The sequence below is a fragment of the Haliotis rubra genome, unplaced genomic scaffold (genome assembly GCF_003918875.1).
Source record: "Haliotis rubra isolate DU_JTF1 unplaced genomic scaffold, ASM391887v1 Scf105, whole genome shotgun sequence".
In the NCBI taxonomy this organism is placed as follows: Eukaryota; Metazoa; Mollusca; class Gastropoda; order Lepetellida; family Haliotidae; genus Haliotis; species Haliotis rubra.
In genome coordinates this window covers 1,895,636-1,909,410 of record NW_025764948.1, presented here as the reverse complement: position 1 = coordinate 1,909,410, position 13,775 = coordinate 1,895,636, and the positions used below count along the sequence as shown (strand labels likewise).

The following is a 13,775-nucleotide window of genomic DNA, read 5'->3' as shown; positions in this document are numbered from 1 at the left end:
ATCCAGTCCAGCTAATCAGCCTTATCATTACTGCACTGCTCGTCCTTGCTAATCAGTCTGTTGTAATGCAATACCATGGGCCTGCATTCATGAGTGGGGAGAAAATACCAGAAAAAGAAACTACCAATTGTCTCTTTTCTGATACTGTCTGAAACCAATTACAAGGTCATGATCAGTTTTTTAAGATGTTGGACAAACATTGCCAGGCCAATTATTGGGTAAATATTGACGCGCATATGCCTTCATCATGTTTTTTGTGAACATTGATGTATAGGATCGAAGAGTATGTGCAACAGACAGTGTGGACCAACATGCCTAGTGTCTCCATATTGCTGCATGATTAGAAGCACCTTGTCTTTAAGCAAATGTCACATAAATTGGTGGCACGGTCTGTAATTCTGTTGCTGAAGATAGGGCGCTAATGATGGGGCGTAATGGAACAGTGTGCTGTGTCAACTTGCCACAAGCCAGCCAGAATGATGTCGTCAACTTACTTGGGTTCTTGAAGTATTGCGTAGTTAATCGCCTAGTGGAAGAGCGTTTCCGTAAACACTTCCCAATTGGTGACTAAAGTGTGGTTGCTGCTATGGGCTCGGTGTAAGATTCTCCTGCCACTCCATGTTTTTATTGTAAATCACAGGGCTAAGAGACAAAACATGTTTTTTTGTCAGTTCTTTAAGATGTTGAAATGCCCCTGAGGTCAAAAGTAATTGGTTTTGAAAAAGGTAATAGTGGATGGTAATATGCTTGCTGGAATGGAAATATAGAGTTTTGTAGCTGTTGGCAAGGTGGCTTTGCAAGTATTTAGGTAAATTAATGTGGATTTTTTTGGTCATATGATGTGGGCTCCTTTGAAAGCATTGCCAAACTGGTTTGAAATGATTATGTATTTGTCCTTGAATTTCTGCTCTTTTAGAACAAAATGTATTTTTGTACTTTTAAGTTTTGTCCTTGAATTGCTGTTTTGCAATCTTTTCAAAGACATCTATGCCTAACAATGATTATAGAAGATATGACTATGTATGCAAAAAAGTGCTATACTTAGTACAGAGATGAGTACATTTGATTACCTTATGGATTCTGCTTGGATCTATTGATCCCAAATACATTGAATAAGGTTGGGTAGCCCAGTCATATAGGATTTGTAAAATGGGAAGCAAATTCTTAGATTGATGAGGAATTAGTTTGTCACAGTAATTCTCTGTCTTTAACACCTGTGGTAGATTACTAATATTCACTGCTAGTTGGTTCGTTTGCATTACTGACCAGGGACATAGATCTTTAATATCCTGACTGTCGTGAAGCTGCATTTACTGTAGCTGGGTTGTAACTTTATTAGGTACATTTTTTCTCAAAGGTCAAAGGCACCCAAGAGTCAGAATGTCACTTGTGTAACAATTATGTTTTCTATAACATTGCACTTGTCTCTCTGATATTCAAAGCCATAAAATGCTTATATAGGGCCAGACCAATTTTATTTCTTGTTTTACGGATCCACCAGTCGTTGTTTTTTTCAAGAATAAGAAAAAAATAAATTTCCCGCTCAAAAAAATAAAATCCTAATGTTTTTATTGGCCAAAAATGTAAACTTACCCCCAAAAAAATTTTCATTGTTTTTTGCCCCTTATACACTTCAAAAATTGCCAAAAGTAAAATACTTTTAGTATTTAAAAGGAATATTACTTTGATTGGTTATTTTATTTATTTATTTATTTATTTATTTATTTTTCTCTTGCCTTTAGGTTTTCTTAGGACAAAAATCCGTAAAACAAATTGGTGTAGCCTAGTTTTGTTTTTCAAGTGGAATAAACATTTCCCCTTATCGTGTGTTTCAGGCCAAGAGTGATGTGAAACTGTGGGGAATAGACCGGGACAGCTACAGGAGGATCCTCATGGTGAGTGCTTTGGTTGTGGTACACTCATTGTACTCCATCATTGTGGATACACTCATTGTACTCCATCATTGTGGTACACTCATTGTATTCCATCATTGTGGACACATTCATTGTACTCTGTCATGGCGGTACACTCATTGTACTCCATTGTGGATACACTCATTGTACTCCGTCATTGTGGTACACTCATTGTACTCCATCATTGTGGATACACTCATTGTGGTACACTCATTGTATTCCATCATTGTGGATACACTCATTGTACTCCGTCACTGTGGTACGCTCATTGTACTCCATCATTGTGGTACACTCATTGTACTCCATCATTGTGGATACACTCATTGTACTCTGTCATTGTGGATACACTAATTGTACTCTGTCATTGTGGTACACTCATTGTACTCCGTCATGGCAGTACACTCATTGTACTCTGTCATGGCGGTACACTCATTGTACTCCGTCATGGCGGTACACTCATTGTACTCTGTCATGGCGGTACACTCATTGTACTCCGTCATGGCAGTACACTCATTGTACTCTGTCATGGCGGTACACTCATTGTACTCCGTCATTTTGCTATACTCATTGTACTCTGTCATGGCAGTACACTCATTGTACTCCATCATTGTGGTACACTCATTGTACTCTGTCATGGTGGTACACTCATTGTACTCTGTCATGGCGGTACACTCATTGTAATTCCGTCATTTTGCTATACTCATTGTACACATTTGTCATGGCAGTACACTCATTGCACTCTGTCATGGTGGTACACTCATTGTAATTGCCATTTTGCTATACTCATTGTACTCTGTCATGGCAGTACACTCATGGGTACACTCATTGTAATCTGTCATGGCGGTACACTCATTGTACTCTGTCATGGTGGTACACTCATTGTACTCCGTCATGGCGGTACACTCATTGTACTCCGTCATCGTGGTACACTCATTGTACTCTGTCATGGCGGTACACTCATTGTACTCCGTCATTTTGCTATACTCATTGTACTCTGTCATGGCAGTACACTCATTGTACTCCATCATTGTGGTACACTCATTGTACTCTGTCATGGTGGTACACTCATTGTACTCCGTCATTTTGCTATACTCATTGTACTCTGTCATGGCAGTACACTCATTGTACTCTGTCATGGCGGTACACTCATTGTACTCCGTCATTTTGCTATACTCATTGTACTCCATCATGGCAGTACACTCATTGTACTCTGTCATGGCGGTACACTCATTGTAATCTGTCATGGCGGTACACTCATTGTACTCTGTCATGGTGGTACACTCATTGTACTCTGTCATGGCGGTACACTCATTGTAATCTGTCATGGCGGTACACTCATTGTACTCTGTCATGGTGGTACACTCATTGTACTCCGTCATGGCGGTACACTCATTGTACTCCATCATCGTGGTACACTCATTGTACTCTGTCATGGCAGTACGCTCATTGTACTCAATCATTGTGGTACACTCATTGTACTCTGTCATGGCGGTACACTCATTGTACTCTGTCATGGCGGTACACTCATTGTACTCTGTCCTTGTGTTTGCACTTGTAGTACTAAATCATTGTGGATACAGTCAAACATTGTTGTGTCTAGATTGAAGGGACTTGCGTAAATACTTGTCTGATGTTTGACACAAATGCAAAATGATAACTTCATAACGCCTGTGCAGGGACAAAGGTTTTGCTTCAAGTCAACCATAAGTTTGACACAACCATTGTACTCAGTCACTGTGGTCATTGTTGCAATCTTGTACTCCGTCACTGTGCAGATGTTTCTCTAAAATCATTGTACACTGACACAGTACAGATATACTCTAATACCATGGTACCCTGTCACCGTGTTCATATGTTCCACAACCACCGTACACTACTCAATAAATATATATGCACGTAAATACCTTGTCAGACTAAAATGTGTGTACATTCATGTCATTGCCAATATGTAATATATTTCACTGTAAATATTTGTCTTTCAGGGAAGTACAATCAGGAAAAGGAAGATGTATGAAGAATTTCTTGGGAAAGTATCAATTCTTGGTAAGAATGTAATTTCTTCTACTTATGGTGAAATCTTTGAGACTGTCTGTTAATTGAAACCAGGTTAGATAGTGGTAAAATATGTAAGGTGACACTCAACAATATTCCAGCTGCATCAGCATAATTTTGTCACTTTCTGCTCAAATGATATCAGAATGGAATTCAAGTAAGGGGCATTGAGGTGACTATTTTGGGGGTAAAGAAGTAGCTGAGAGCCTGCTTGACATTAATGGACACACTTTCTATCTGACAGAGAACCTGGACAAGTGGGAGCGTCTCACAGTCGCAGACGCCCTGGAGCCCGTCATGTTCGAGGACGGAGAAGAAATTGTACGGCAAGGGGAGCCAGGAGAAGACTTCTTCATCATTTTGGAGGTAAGCGCCTTGTCTCACTGTTGTCTTCATAATTGTGGAGGTAAGAGCCTTTGTCTGACTATTGTCTTCATAATTGTGGAGATAAGAGCCTTTGTCTGACTATTGTCTACAGCATTGTGCTGGTAAGAGCCTTTGTCTATCTTCATTGTCTTGGCAATAAGAACCTTTGTCCAGCTGTTTGTTATCGAGGTGAGCTGTAAATGAGGAATGTGACGCACCCATACAAACTCTGTTGTCTATTGTATTTCATCCAGCCTCATATTCACTTCACTACATTACCAGAGCTGTGGTGACTATGTGCCCATGAGCTAAATTTGTCCAGAGTGAACACTCGACAGGCTTCCCAGTCATGGAATCCGTACTGTAGTAAAGGTAATTGATTAAAATAGAAAAAACACTGTTATATTGAGGTTGTTCAAAACAATGTTGAGTGTATTGATGTAGAGGTGTTGTGAATAAGGCATTGTTAGGGCAGCAGGATGTGACTGGGAGAGTTGTTACCTAGTCTCTGGTGCCTTGTGAACTTCCTCTCTCCTATTGTAGTATTTTCACTTACTATAGGAGAACGACAAACAACCTGTCATCAAATTACTCGAACAACCTTGAACACAGTCAAAGTTTAAAATTATCTGAAAGTGCATCTGTGTTATCATATCTGGGTTGGATTTTGATAACAATGTATCTGAAGTCTTATTTCTTATTTCATTAGTTACTATGGTATTCGGACAGAATGTTATTTAGAAAAACTTTGGATCAGTGATGGCATTTGAGCCTGTGTTGTAAGGAGCAAAAAGAGCTGGGAAGCTGGTGGTGGTGTGGGTATTAATGGCATAACGCTGCCGTGATCGATCAGTCTTATTGACTGGGTATTGAGCAGGGTTGATTACACAAAGGTCACACCACGGGATGGACGTAAGCTGCATGTCTTGACCTTTACTTCAGACTTGTTACATCTTAGGGAAATGCTGTGATTCAGGTCCGGTAAAATTGTACACATGTTGTTTTCTATTTTACAAAATTTCCTTCTAAGCTAGTGAAAAGGTGATCTGTTAGTGTTTAGTCGTCGCCTCGTCCGTCTGTTTGTCCGTAATCATTTTGTTTCCAGAGCATAACTCCAAAACCTTTCAATATTTTTCAACAAAAATTGGTAGAAATATCAAACAGAACCTAAGGTGGTGCCTTTTGCTATTTACAGATTTTTGTCATTTTTATTTTTCTCGGTTTCCATGGAAACGTTTTGGACTTAGTCTTAAAGTGTGTGTGTGGGGGGGGGGCTTCGTTTCCGGAGCATAACTCAACAACCGTTCAATATTTTTCAACAAAACTTCGTAGATATATCAAACAGAACCTTAAGTGGTGCTTTTTGCTATTTGCAGATTTTTGGCATTTTTATTTTTTCTAGTTTCCATGGAAAAGATTCGGACTTAGTCCCAAAAGGGAGGGGTGGATTTCGTTTCCGGAGCACAACTGGAAAACTTCTAATATCTTTCAGCAAAACTCGGCAGATATGTGAGGCAGATCCCAAAGTGGTGCCTTTTGCTATTTGCAGATTTTTGTGATTTATTATTTTCTCAGTTTCCATGGAAACGATTCGGACTTAGTCCCAAGAGGGAGGGGTGGGTTTCGTTTCTGGAGCTCAACTGGAAAACTTCTTAATATCTTTCAGCAAAACTTGGCAGATATGTGAGGCAGATGCCAAAGTAGTGCCTTTTGCTATTTGGCAGATTTTTGGTATATTAATTTTTCCCGGTTTCCATGGAAACGATTAGGACTTAGTCCCAAAAGGGAGGGTGGGCTTCATTTCCAGTGCACAACTCGAAAAGCATTCAGTATCTTTCAACAGAACTTGGCAGATATATTAGGTAAATTTTGAAATGGTGCCTTTTGCTATTTACAGATTTTTGGCATTTATATTTCTCATGATTTCCAGGGAAACGATTTGGATATAATTTAAAAAAAAGTCAAGCTGGACAAGTAACTGTCAGATGATTTGTTCTTTCAAAAATGTGGGGGCCGGGAAATATATGTCATCTTCTGATGACTCTTGTTCTACTTAGTCATTGAGGGGCGGTGGGATAACCTAGTGGTTTAAGGCATTGGCTCGTCACTCCGAAGACTCAGGTTCGAGTCCCCAAATGGGTACAATGTGTGAAGCCCATCTCTGGTGTCCCCTGCCGTGATATTGCTGGAATATTGTTAATAGCGGCGTTAATCTAAATTCACTCACTCACTCAGTCATCGAAACAGGTAGTTGAGATAAAATCATTGAACATACACCAGACCTTGAATACATGCCTGGCATGGAATACATGCCAGAGTTGTGCTGTACTTGTACACATTGTCATTGACTGTTGTAGGGTCAGGCTGCGGTCTTACAAAGAAGATCGGACAACGAAGAGCCAGTAGAAGTGGGCAGACTTGGGACATCCGACTACTTCGGTAAGTCTTCCATCCAGGGCATGTACAGATTACCATCAGCATAGGCAGTCAGGGAGTTAGCTTCAGCTCAAGGAAGCAACACCACAACTAATTGTTTAAATTAGCATGTCAGCAAGTGGAACTATGAATTCTGATATGTCCGAGCTGCAATATGCCACCGTATCAGGCAGTGAAACTGATTGAATTCAGTGTGCTATTTTACACATCTGATCCAATCCCAGACACTGGTGGATTAGAATGCATGCTTCTATTGTAATCGTAAACTAAAGCTGTACTAAGTCCTTCCTTGCCATTGCTCGAAGCATCCCAGAGAAACCCAGATCCACATCAGTAAGGTTGTAATCGCTCACAGAACAGGAACAGTGCCCAGATAGACAAGCATCACAACCTTCCTAATAAGGTGTACGGAAAATAATTGTCTCACAGCTGTCTCCTCAGTTCGGAATTGGAGATCCCCGCCAATTTGTTGTTGGTGTAGATGTACGAGACTGATTGGTGATGTGCTGGTGGCGAAGTTGTCACAGGAAATCTTGTTTCCTGCTTGGAATGATGTAACGGATGGTTTTTATTCCGGAGACATTACCTCATCTTCCAATGACAAGAGTTACTAATGATGTTTTCCCCACAGTTTTGTCTCAAAAGAAACTGATTGATAGTGCCGGGGAATAGTATTATGTTAGTGTAGGTAGGCTTTTGGAGGCATTAAGTGCACATATTGGTCCTACGACTAGATGCCTTTGTTGATGAGAAAGATTAAATTTATTCAAAGAAAACAAATCACTGTATCTGATGTTTTGTAGTTCTGCCTCATGTTTGGTGTTGGAGGCAAATTAGGATTGACTGATCACACTGTGTCATTGTACGGTGATGGATCATCAGTTAGCTTTCAACTCTTTTAAGGCAGCGATGATATATTTTGTTGACATACAGCCAGTCTTTCTCCTCAAACATACCCCATAATTGTCAACATTTTAGGTTTCTGTGTTGATGCATGTTTCATATCTATGATATTGATGTTAGAAAGAAGTGAGATACCCTGACTGAACATGAGCATTTAGGGAGGGAGGTACTATTTGTATCTCAACTAGTTATGGTTAATTAACAGTGAGAAGACTTCTGTTGAAAAGATGCTGGCCAAAAAACAAGATCTATGTGACTGTTGTAGTAGAGGTAGGGTTAACAATTAGCTAGTGTTTTATTCTCTTGTTTTAGGTGAGATTGCTCTGTTACTGGACCGACCCAGAGCAGCAACCGTTGTCTCTCGAGGCCCTCTCAAATGTGTCAAAATGGATCGTGGGCGCTTTGAGCGTGTCCTTGGACCCTGTGCCGACATCCTGAAAAGAAATATCTCTCAGTACAACAGCTTCGTATCTCTGTCAGTCTGAGGGCAGAGGTCACAGATGCATGCTGGGATCTGTGTGTCGCTTCTGCGTCCCCATCAGGCCGTTTTGCCGCCGTCTTGAAACGGTGGAACCATGTACTAACATTGATGACTCGTCTCGTGTACTTAAACTCTCCTTTAAGACAGATTGTTCCATAAGGAACAGTGGTTATGTGTTTTGGCCGAAGTGTTACATTCTAAACGTGATGGACTCCAGACTGCAGTTTTATACCAATGATATTAATTCCAAAGAATCCTACAATAGTTACTGATGTACTTCAGGAAACCTTTGGTCCTTGATTACACTTTCTTTCATCTGTTATCTTTCAGTACTATTTGTTGAATGGTCAAAACCAAATCTTTGTATACTGTCTTTTTCCCAATTCCATTTCTACTAAACACCTGGCCAATGAAAAGTCTTCTTTGCATGGAAGGTAAATTTTGAAAAGAGAAGTCTGCACACTGTCAGTACAAGTGGTTTTGAATGATTTGTCACAATCATGCAATGTTTCGGATTGCTTGGATGGAGCACAGCCACCTCAGGGGTTAGAGTCTGGGTTTGAATCTCAGCAAGGATCTGCTTATAATCAAATATATAAAGTAATAAATATGAAATTGTTTATTAAAAAGAATATTTCTTAGAGGTTTTCCTTTAAGGGAGATAAATGTTCTTGGCCAGGTGTGAAATATGACATCAGTTGTAAACCAGCAGCGGAGCAAGCATACACAATCAGTAATAATTTTCATTATATGGGCAGCAGAGTTGCTTTTAGTTATTGTACTCAAGTATTAATTTCATGGTAATGTTTGTAATCAGAAACCCTGCTTGTCTTGTGTTTATAGTGTGAAATGCCAGCATGATCCAAAACTGTCAACCCGATGTAGATACAAAATATCTCCAAACCTCTTCCAAACAATCATGATTTGTCCAAATAGTGGTAACCACATTTTATCAATAAAAAAAAGAGGGTATTTATTTGTTTTGCTGCTTCTAATATTTCATAAAATATATGATATATCTTGTGAGTACGGGTTGTTATGAAGGGAAAAACAAAATAGAAATTAAAACCATGGCAGCTCCGTTAGGTATGTCTCAGTTTGATATTGAAGTTAGTCTGTTGTGAAGGGTACCTGGTGATGAACAAGCTAACACTGTCAGGAACTGGACACCACCACTGTCATGGCGATGGATTGAACTACCACATTACCCTACCAGTTGTGTTGTATACCAGCTGTAATATGGCCTTACATTTTTTACTAGGTTTACTGTTACAGCAACCTTGAAAATATTCAGAAAAAACATACCTGAGAATAACAATTTATTTTTGTATTGGGATGGTAAAGATTTGCTTTGACAATGAAATTCTGCTGTCAGATTTGAGATTTGTAATGTTCATAAGGACCCAAACCTACGAATCCAAATGTGATTATAAAATTGTTTGCAAACTGAAGGAAAATTGTCTGTGCTTAAGGTTTAGATCCCTGTGAAACTAACTGACAAAATTACAATTTAGAACAAATTGTGAGTTTACTGAGCTATAGTTCCATCTGTCATCAGTTCTGGGTCTCAGAACGCCAGACTCTTGGGTCACATGAATAGTACTCATTTAAGTCCATTTTGAATTCCCACGCAAGGCCCAATAAAGTATAGTCCAGGTGTCCTTGGTCATGCCAGCTACTGGCAGCTGGAGTCCAGGTATCTGTGTAGGCATCCAGGTACTGGGAGCTGGTGTCCAGGTACTCTGTGTTGGCATCCAGCTACTGGCAGCTGGTGTCCAGGTACTGGCAGCTGGAATCTAGGTACTCTGTGTAAGCGTCCAGGTACTCTGTGTAGAAGTGGGGTGACACTGTGGTATTTTGTGTATTGCTGTAAGAACATGGCATTAATTGTACAAATATGACCCAAATGAACCAGATATTGAACCAGAGACTTTAGCTGTGCTGCAAAAGAATTGTTGGACTTATTTTCAAGGTCTGGATGGAGAAATTATGTCGACTAGTATCTTGGCTTTTATCTATATATAAATATATAAAAAGTAAAATCTGATATTCCTAGTGTTGTAGCAGATTCAGTATTTGAGCCAGTACTTTATTCCAAAATAGGTCGTGAGTGAAATGTTGCTACGCAACTATAGTAAATATTGTTTATCAGGCTGAATCAGGAGCACTTGTAACAGGTCAATTTGCTGCCTTGTGTATTTATTTTGTTATTTATTTTATGTAGACGAGATATTAAACCACTTGTTTTCAAACTAGTCATAGTTTGGTGTATAGAATAAAGCTGTTCTAGGTGGATGATAGTCATTGGTTGTCATGGTAACCTTGTTATATGAAATGATCATGTTATTCTTTTCAGTCCATCTGTGAATATCATATTTCAGCTGCAATATTAATTTTCAAATAATTACAGTTATTGTATACATGTCAGGGAGAAGATCAGTTCCATATTAATGTTGATGTGCTCCAAGCTGCTTCAAGCACACATATGCTGACAAGTGTATATAGATATACCACAATGTACAGATACATGCGTAACTGCCACCACTTTTAGTCAGCTATAAAAATTCCCATATTTGGGAAATGTGTTTGTTATAAATTTTGTAAAAACCTTGAATTTTTGTTAATTACAGGTCATATTTTGTTATTGCTGTTTCTAAAGAAAGAACTTATTTTGAAAATTGCAATACATGTACATGACAAACCAATTCCTAGCTTTCATAATGCTTGGTGTATAGGAAAATATTACAGGCCGTTTGATATTTCAAACATTGAGTGTAGCACATGTATTCAAACGGAAGGCTTGGTAGCAATCATGGTCAGTCCAGGTACTTGTATTCATGGCATATTTTGCTTATATAGCTGGATATCTCGTAATCTTTCATGTCAGAACTTTTGTCTTTAAATATGGTTATCTTGAACAGATCTCACATTATTTCAACATAAATGGGCCAAATATTCTGAAAAGGGGGATAGTTTAACCATGTGTATCTTCTGTCTTGGAGGTGTTGGGGTAGCTCAGATCCTTTGTTACATTTTGTTATGAATTTTATTAGTACTTTACTACATCTTCTTTTTTTAAAAATGTAAACAATTGCGTTATGCACAGAAACCGCTATTCAACTAGAAGTGTTGACAATAGCCTCAAGTAGGACAATAGGGCTCTACAAAGAAGTCAGCTGTATTCAAGAGATCACTCATTGTTTGTTTTATCTGTGATGACACTGTATATATACTACCCAAAGGAAATTAAGGAACATCCTATTTTTTCATATGACTATAGTGAATGCATCATGGCTGGTTGACACTGCAACCATAGCCTTCCAATTATAGGTGTTGTTTAATTTGTTTTGAGTCATAATGGAGACCTTGGCCTCCAGAAGGGTTTGTATATTTTAAAATGTCATCATACACAAGAATAGAATATAGATTTTAGTCTCGCTCCGCCTCGGCCCCGCCCTTCTTCCCCACCCCCTTCTGCTGACTGTGAACATACAGCTGTGTGCATGTACGTATGTGTTAACCATGTGGCCCCAACCCTGGATAGGCCAGACAGTATGTGTGGCCCTAACCCAGGATAGGCCAGACAGTATTTGTTATCTAACAGAGTGGATATGTTTATGTGCTTTGCTGGCAACTAACCATTGTATGATGACTTTAGATAGCTGAGACCTGTTGTAGTTGTAGCCAATCACAGGGCTGGTTAGATCTGTTTTAACCAATCAGGTTGGCCAATATGTACAACGTTTGGTTCAGGTTAAACAGGTGTATTTTACAAGTGTCACAGATCGTTGTTCTGTATAGATCAAACCAAGCTAAAACAACATACCTGAATAAATGATAATTTATGCCCTGTTTGTCTGAGTTTGTTCTCTTGTTTTGTTGATAAGGAAAATGAAATGTTGTAAACTTTATTATTCATAAAAATAGATAATGTAAGATCCAATGTCTTTGTTGCATTCACAACGCCTGATGGACCCCACATACATTACATGCACTTCACATAAACGGACAGAACATTCTTATCTTCACTCAACATGTAAAACAAGCTGTTGTATGGTTGGTTTGTTGTTTTACACTGCTTTAGGCAGTATTCCAGCTGTCAGATGGCTGTCTGTGACTGGACCAGACAGGCCAGTGGGTGACGTCATGAGCATCGATCTGCATTACTGGGAGATGATTACATGCATCAACCAAGTCACTATTTGTGACAAGCATGGATTGCTGACTACGTGTAACGGGGCTTTTCACAGGAGCTCAACACCTTAGAACAAGCAATAATGAGGACTAAATATAGATGTCTTTAACACTGAAGCTGTGAAGTCATGTTGCTCATGTCATCCTGGATCCTCCACACCCAGTATAATGAACACAGGTGTTGCTCTAGTACTCCTGGTGTTTACTTCTCAGTATGGTGGGATTCAGTGTCAGACCCTAGCTCTCATACCTGGGCAGGTAATTGGATTGGCAGGCAATCGGATGGACAGATGGCCAGGCAATTGAGCAGACAGGTGGTCGGGCAATCGGATGGACAGATGGCCAGGCAATTGAGCAGACAGGTGGTCGGGCAATCGGGTGGCCAGATGGCCAGGCAATCGGGCAGACAGGTGGGTGGGCAATCGGATGGACAGATGGCCAGGCAATCGGGCAGACAGGTGGGTGGGCAATCGGATGGACAGATGGCCAGGCAATTGGGCAGACAGGTGGGTGGACAATCGGATGGACAGATGGCCAGGCAATTGGGCACACAGGTGGGTGGGCAATCGGATGGACAGATGGCCAGGCAATCGGGCAGACAGGTGGGTGGGCAATTGGGCAGACAGGTGGTCGGGCAATCAGATGGGCTGGCAATTGGGCAGACAGGTGGTCGGGCAATCGGATGGACAGATGGCCAGGCAATTGGGCACACAGGTGGGTGGGCAATCGGATGGACAGATGGCCAGGCAATTGGGCAGACAGGTGGGTGGGCAATCGGATGGACAGATGGCCAGGCAATTGGGCAGACAAGTGGGTGGACAATCGGATGGACAGATGGCCAGGCAATTGGGCAGACAGGTGGGTGGGCAATCGGATGGACAGATGGCCAGGCAATTGGGCAGACAAGTGGTCGGGCAATCAGATGGGTTGGCAATTGGGCACACAGGTGGTCAGGGAATCGGATGGACAGATGGCCAGGCAATTGGGCAGACAGGTGGGTGGGCAATCGGATGGACAGATGGCCAGGCAATTGGGCAGACAGGTGGGTGGGCAATCGGATGGACAGATGGCCCGGCAATTGGGCAGACAAGTGGGTGGACAATCGGATGGCCAGGCAATTGGGCAGACAGGTGGGTGGGCAATCAGATGGACAGATGGCCAGGCAATTGGGCAGACAGATGGGTGGGCAATCGGGTGGTCAGATGGCCAGGCAATTGGGCAGACAGGTGGTCGGGCAATCGGGTGGTCAGATGGCAGGCTTTGCAATCCATCACACCTGTATAGAATGGGTTATCGCTCATACTGTCAACCACTTGTTTGCTAGCCCAGACTTACAGGCCGCCATGACAGTTGGAATACTGCTGACTGGGGCTTAAAACAAGGAACTCAAACAATGTCATCAATCACAATCATGACGGTATATACTGTTA

At 40.8% G+C, this 13,775-nt stretch overlaps 1 protein-coding gene across 8 annotated transcripts in view; it reads left to right on the top strand.

Moving 5' to 3' along the window:
* LOC124276136 (cAMP-dependent protein kinase regulatory subunit) overlaps positions 1-12,005 on the top strand; it is a 163,672-nt gene extending 151,667 nt beyond the window's left edge. For 2 of the 8 annotated variants that reach the window (XM_046711827.1, XM_046711813.1), the window contains exons 7-11: positions 1,836-1,895; positions 3,896-3,956; positions 4,210-4,331; positions 6,689-6,770; positions 7,983-12,005. In XM_046711827.1, coding sequence (XP_046567783.1) covers positions 1,836-1,895; positions 3,896-3,956; positions 4,210-4,331; positions 6,689-6,770; positions 7,983-8,155 — 498 coding nt within the window. In that variant the 3' untranslated portion in view covers positions 8,156-12,005. The remainder of the gene's footprint in view (positions 1-1,835; positions 1,896-3,895; positions 3,957-4,209; positions 4,332-6,688; positions 6,771-7,982) is intronic. The other 6 variants (XR_006898432.1, XR_006898429.1, XR_006898427.1 and 3 more) reach the window with 6 other exon arrangements.
* The last annotated feature ends 1,770 nt before the right edge of the window (positions 12,006-13,775 follow it).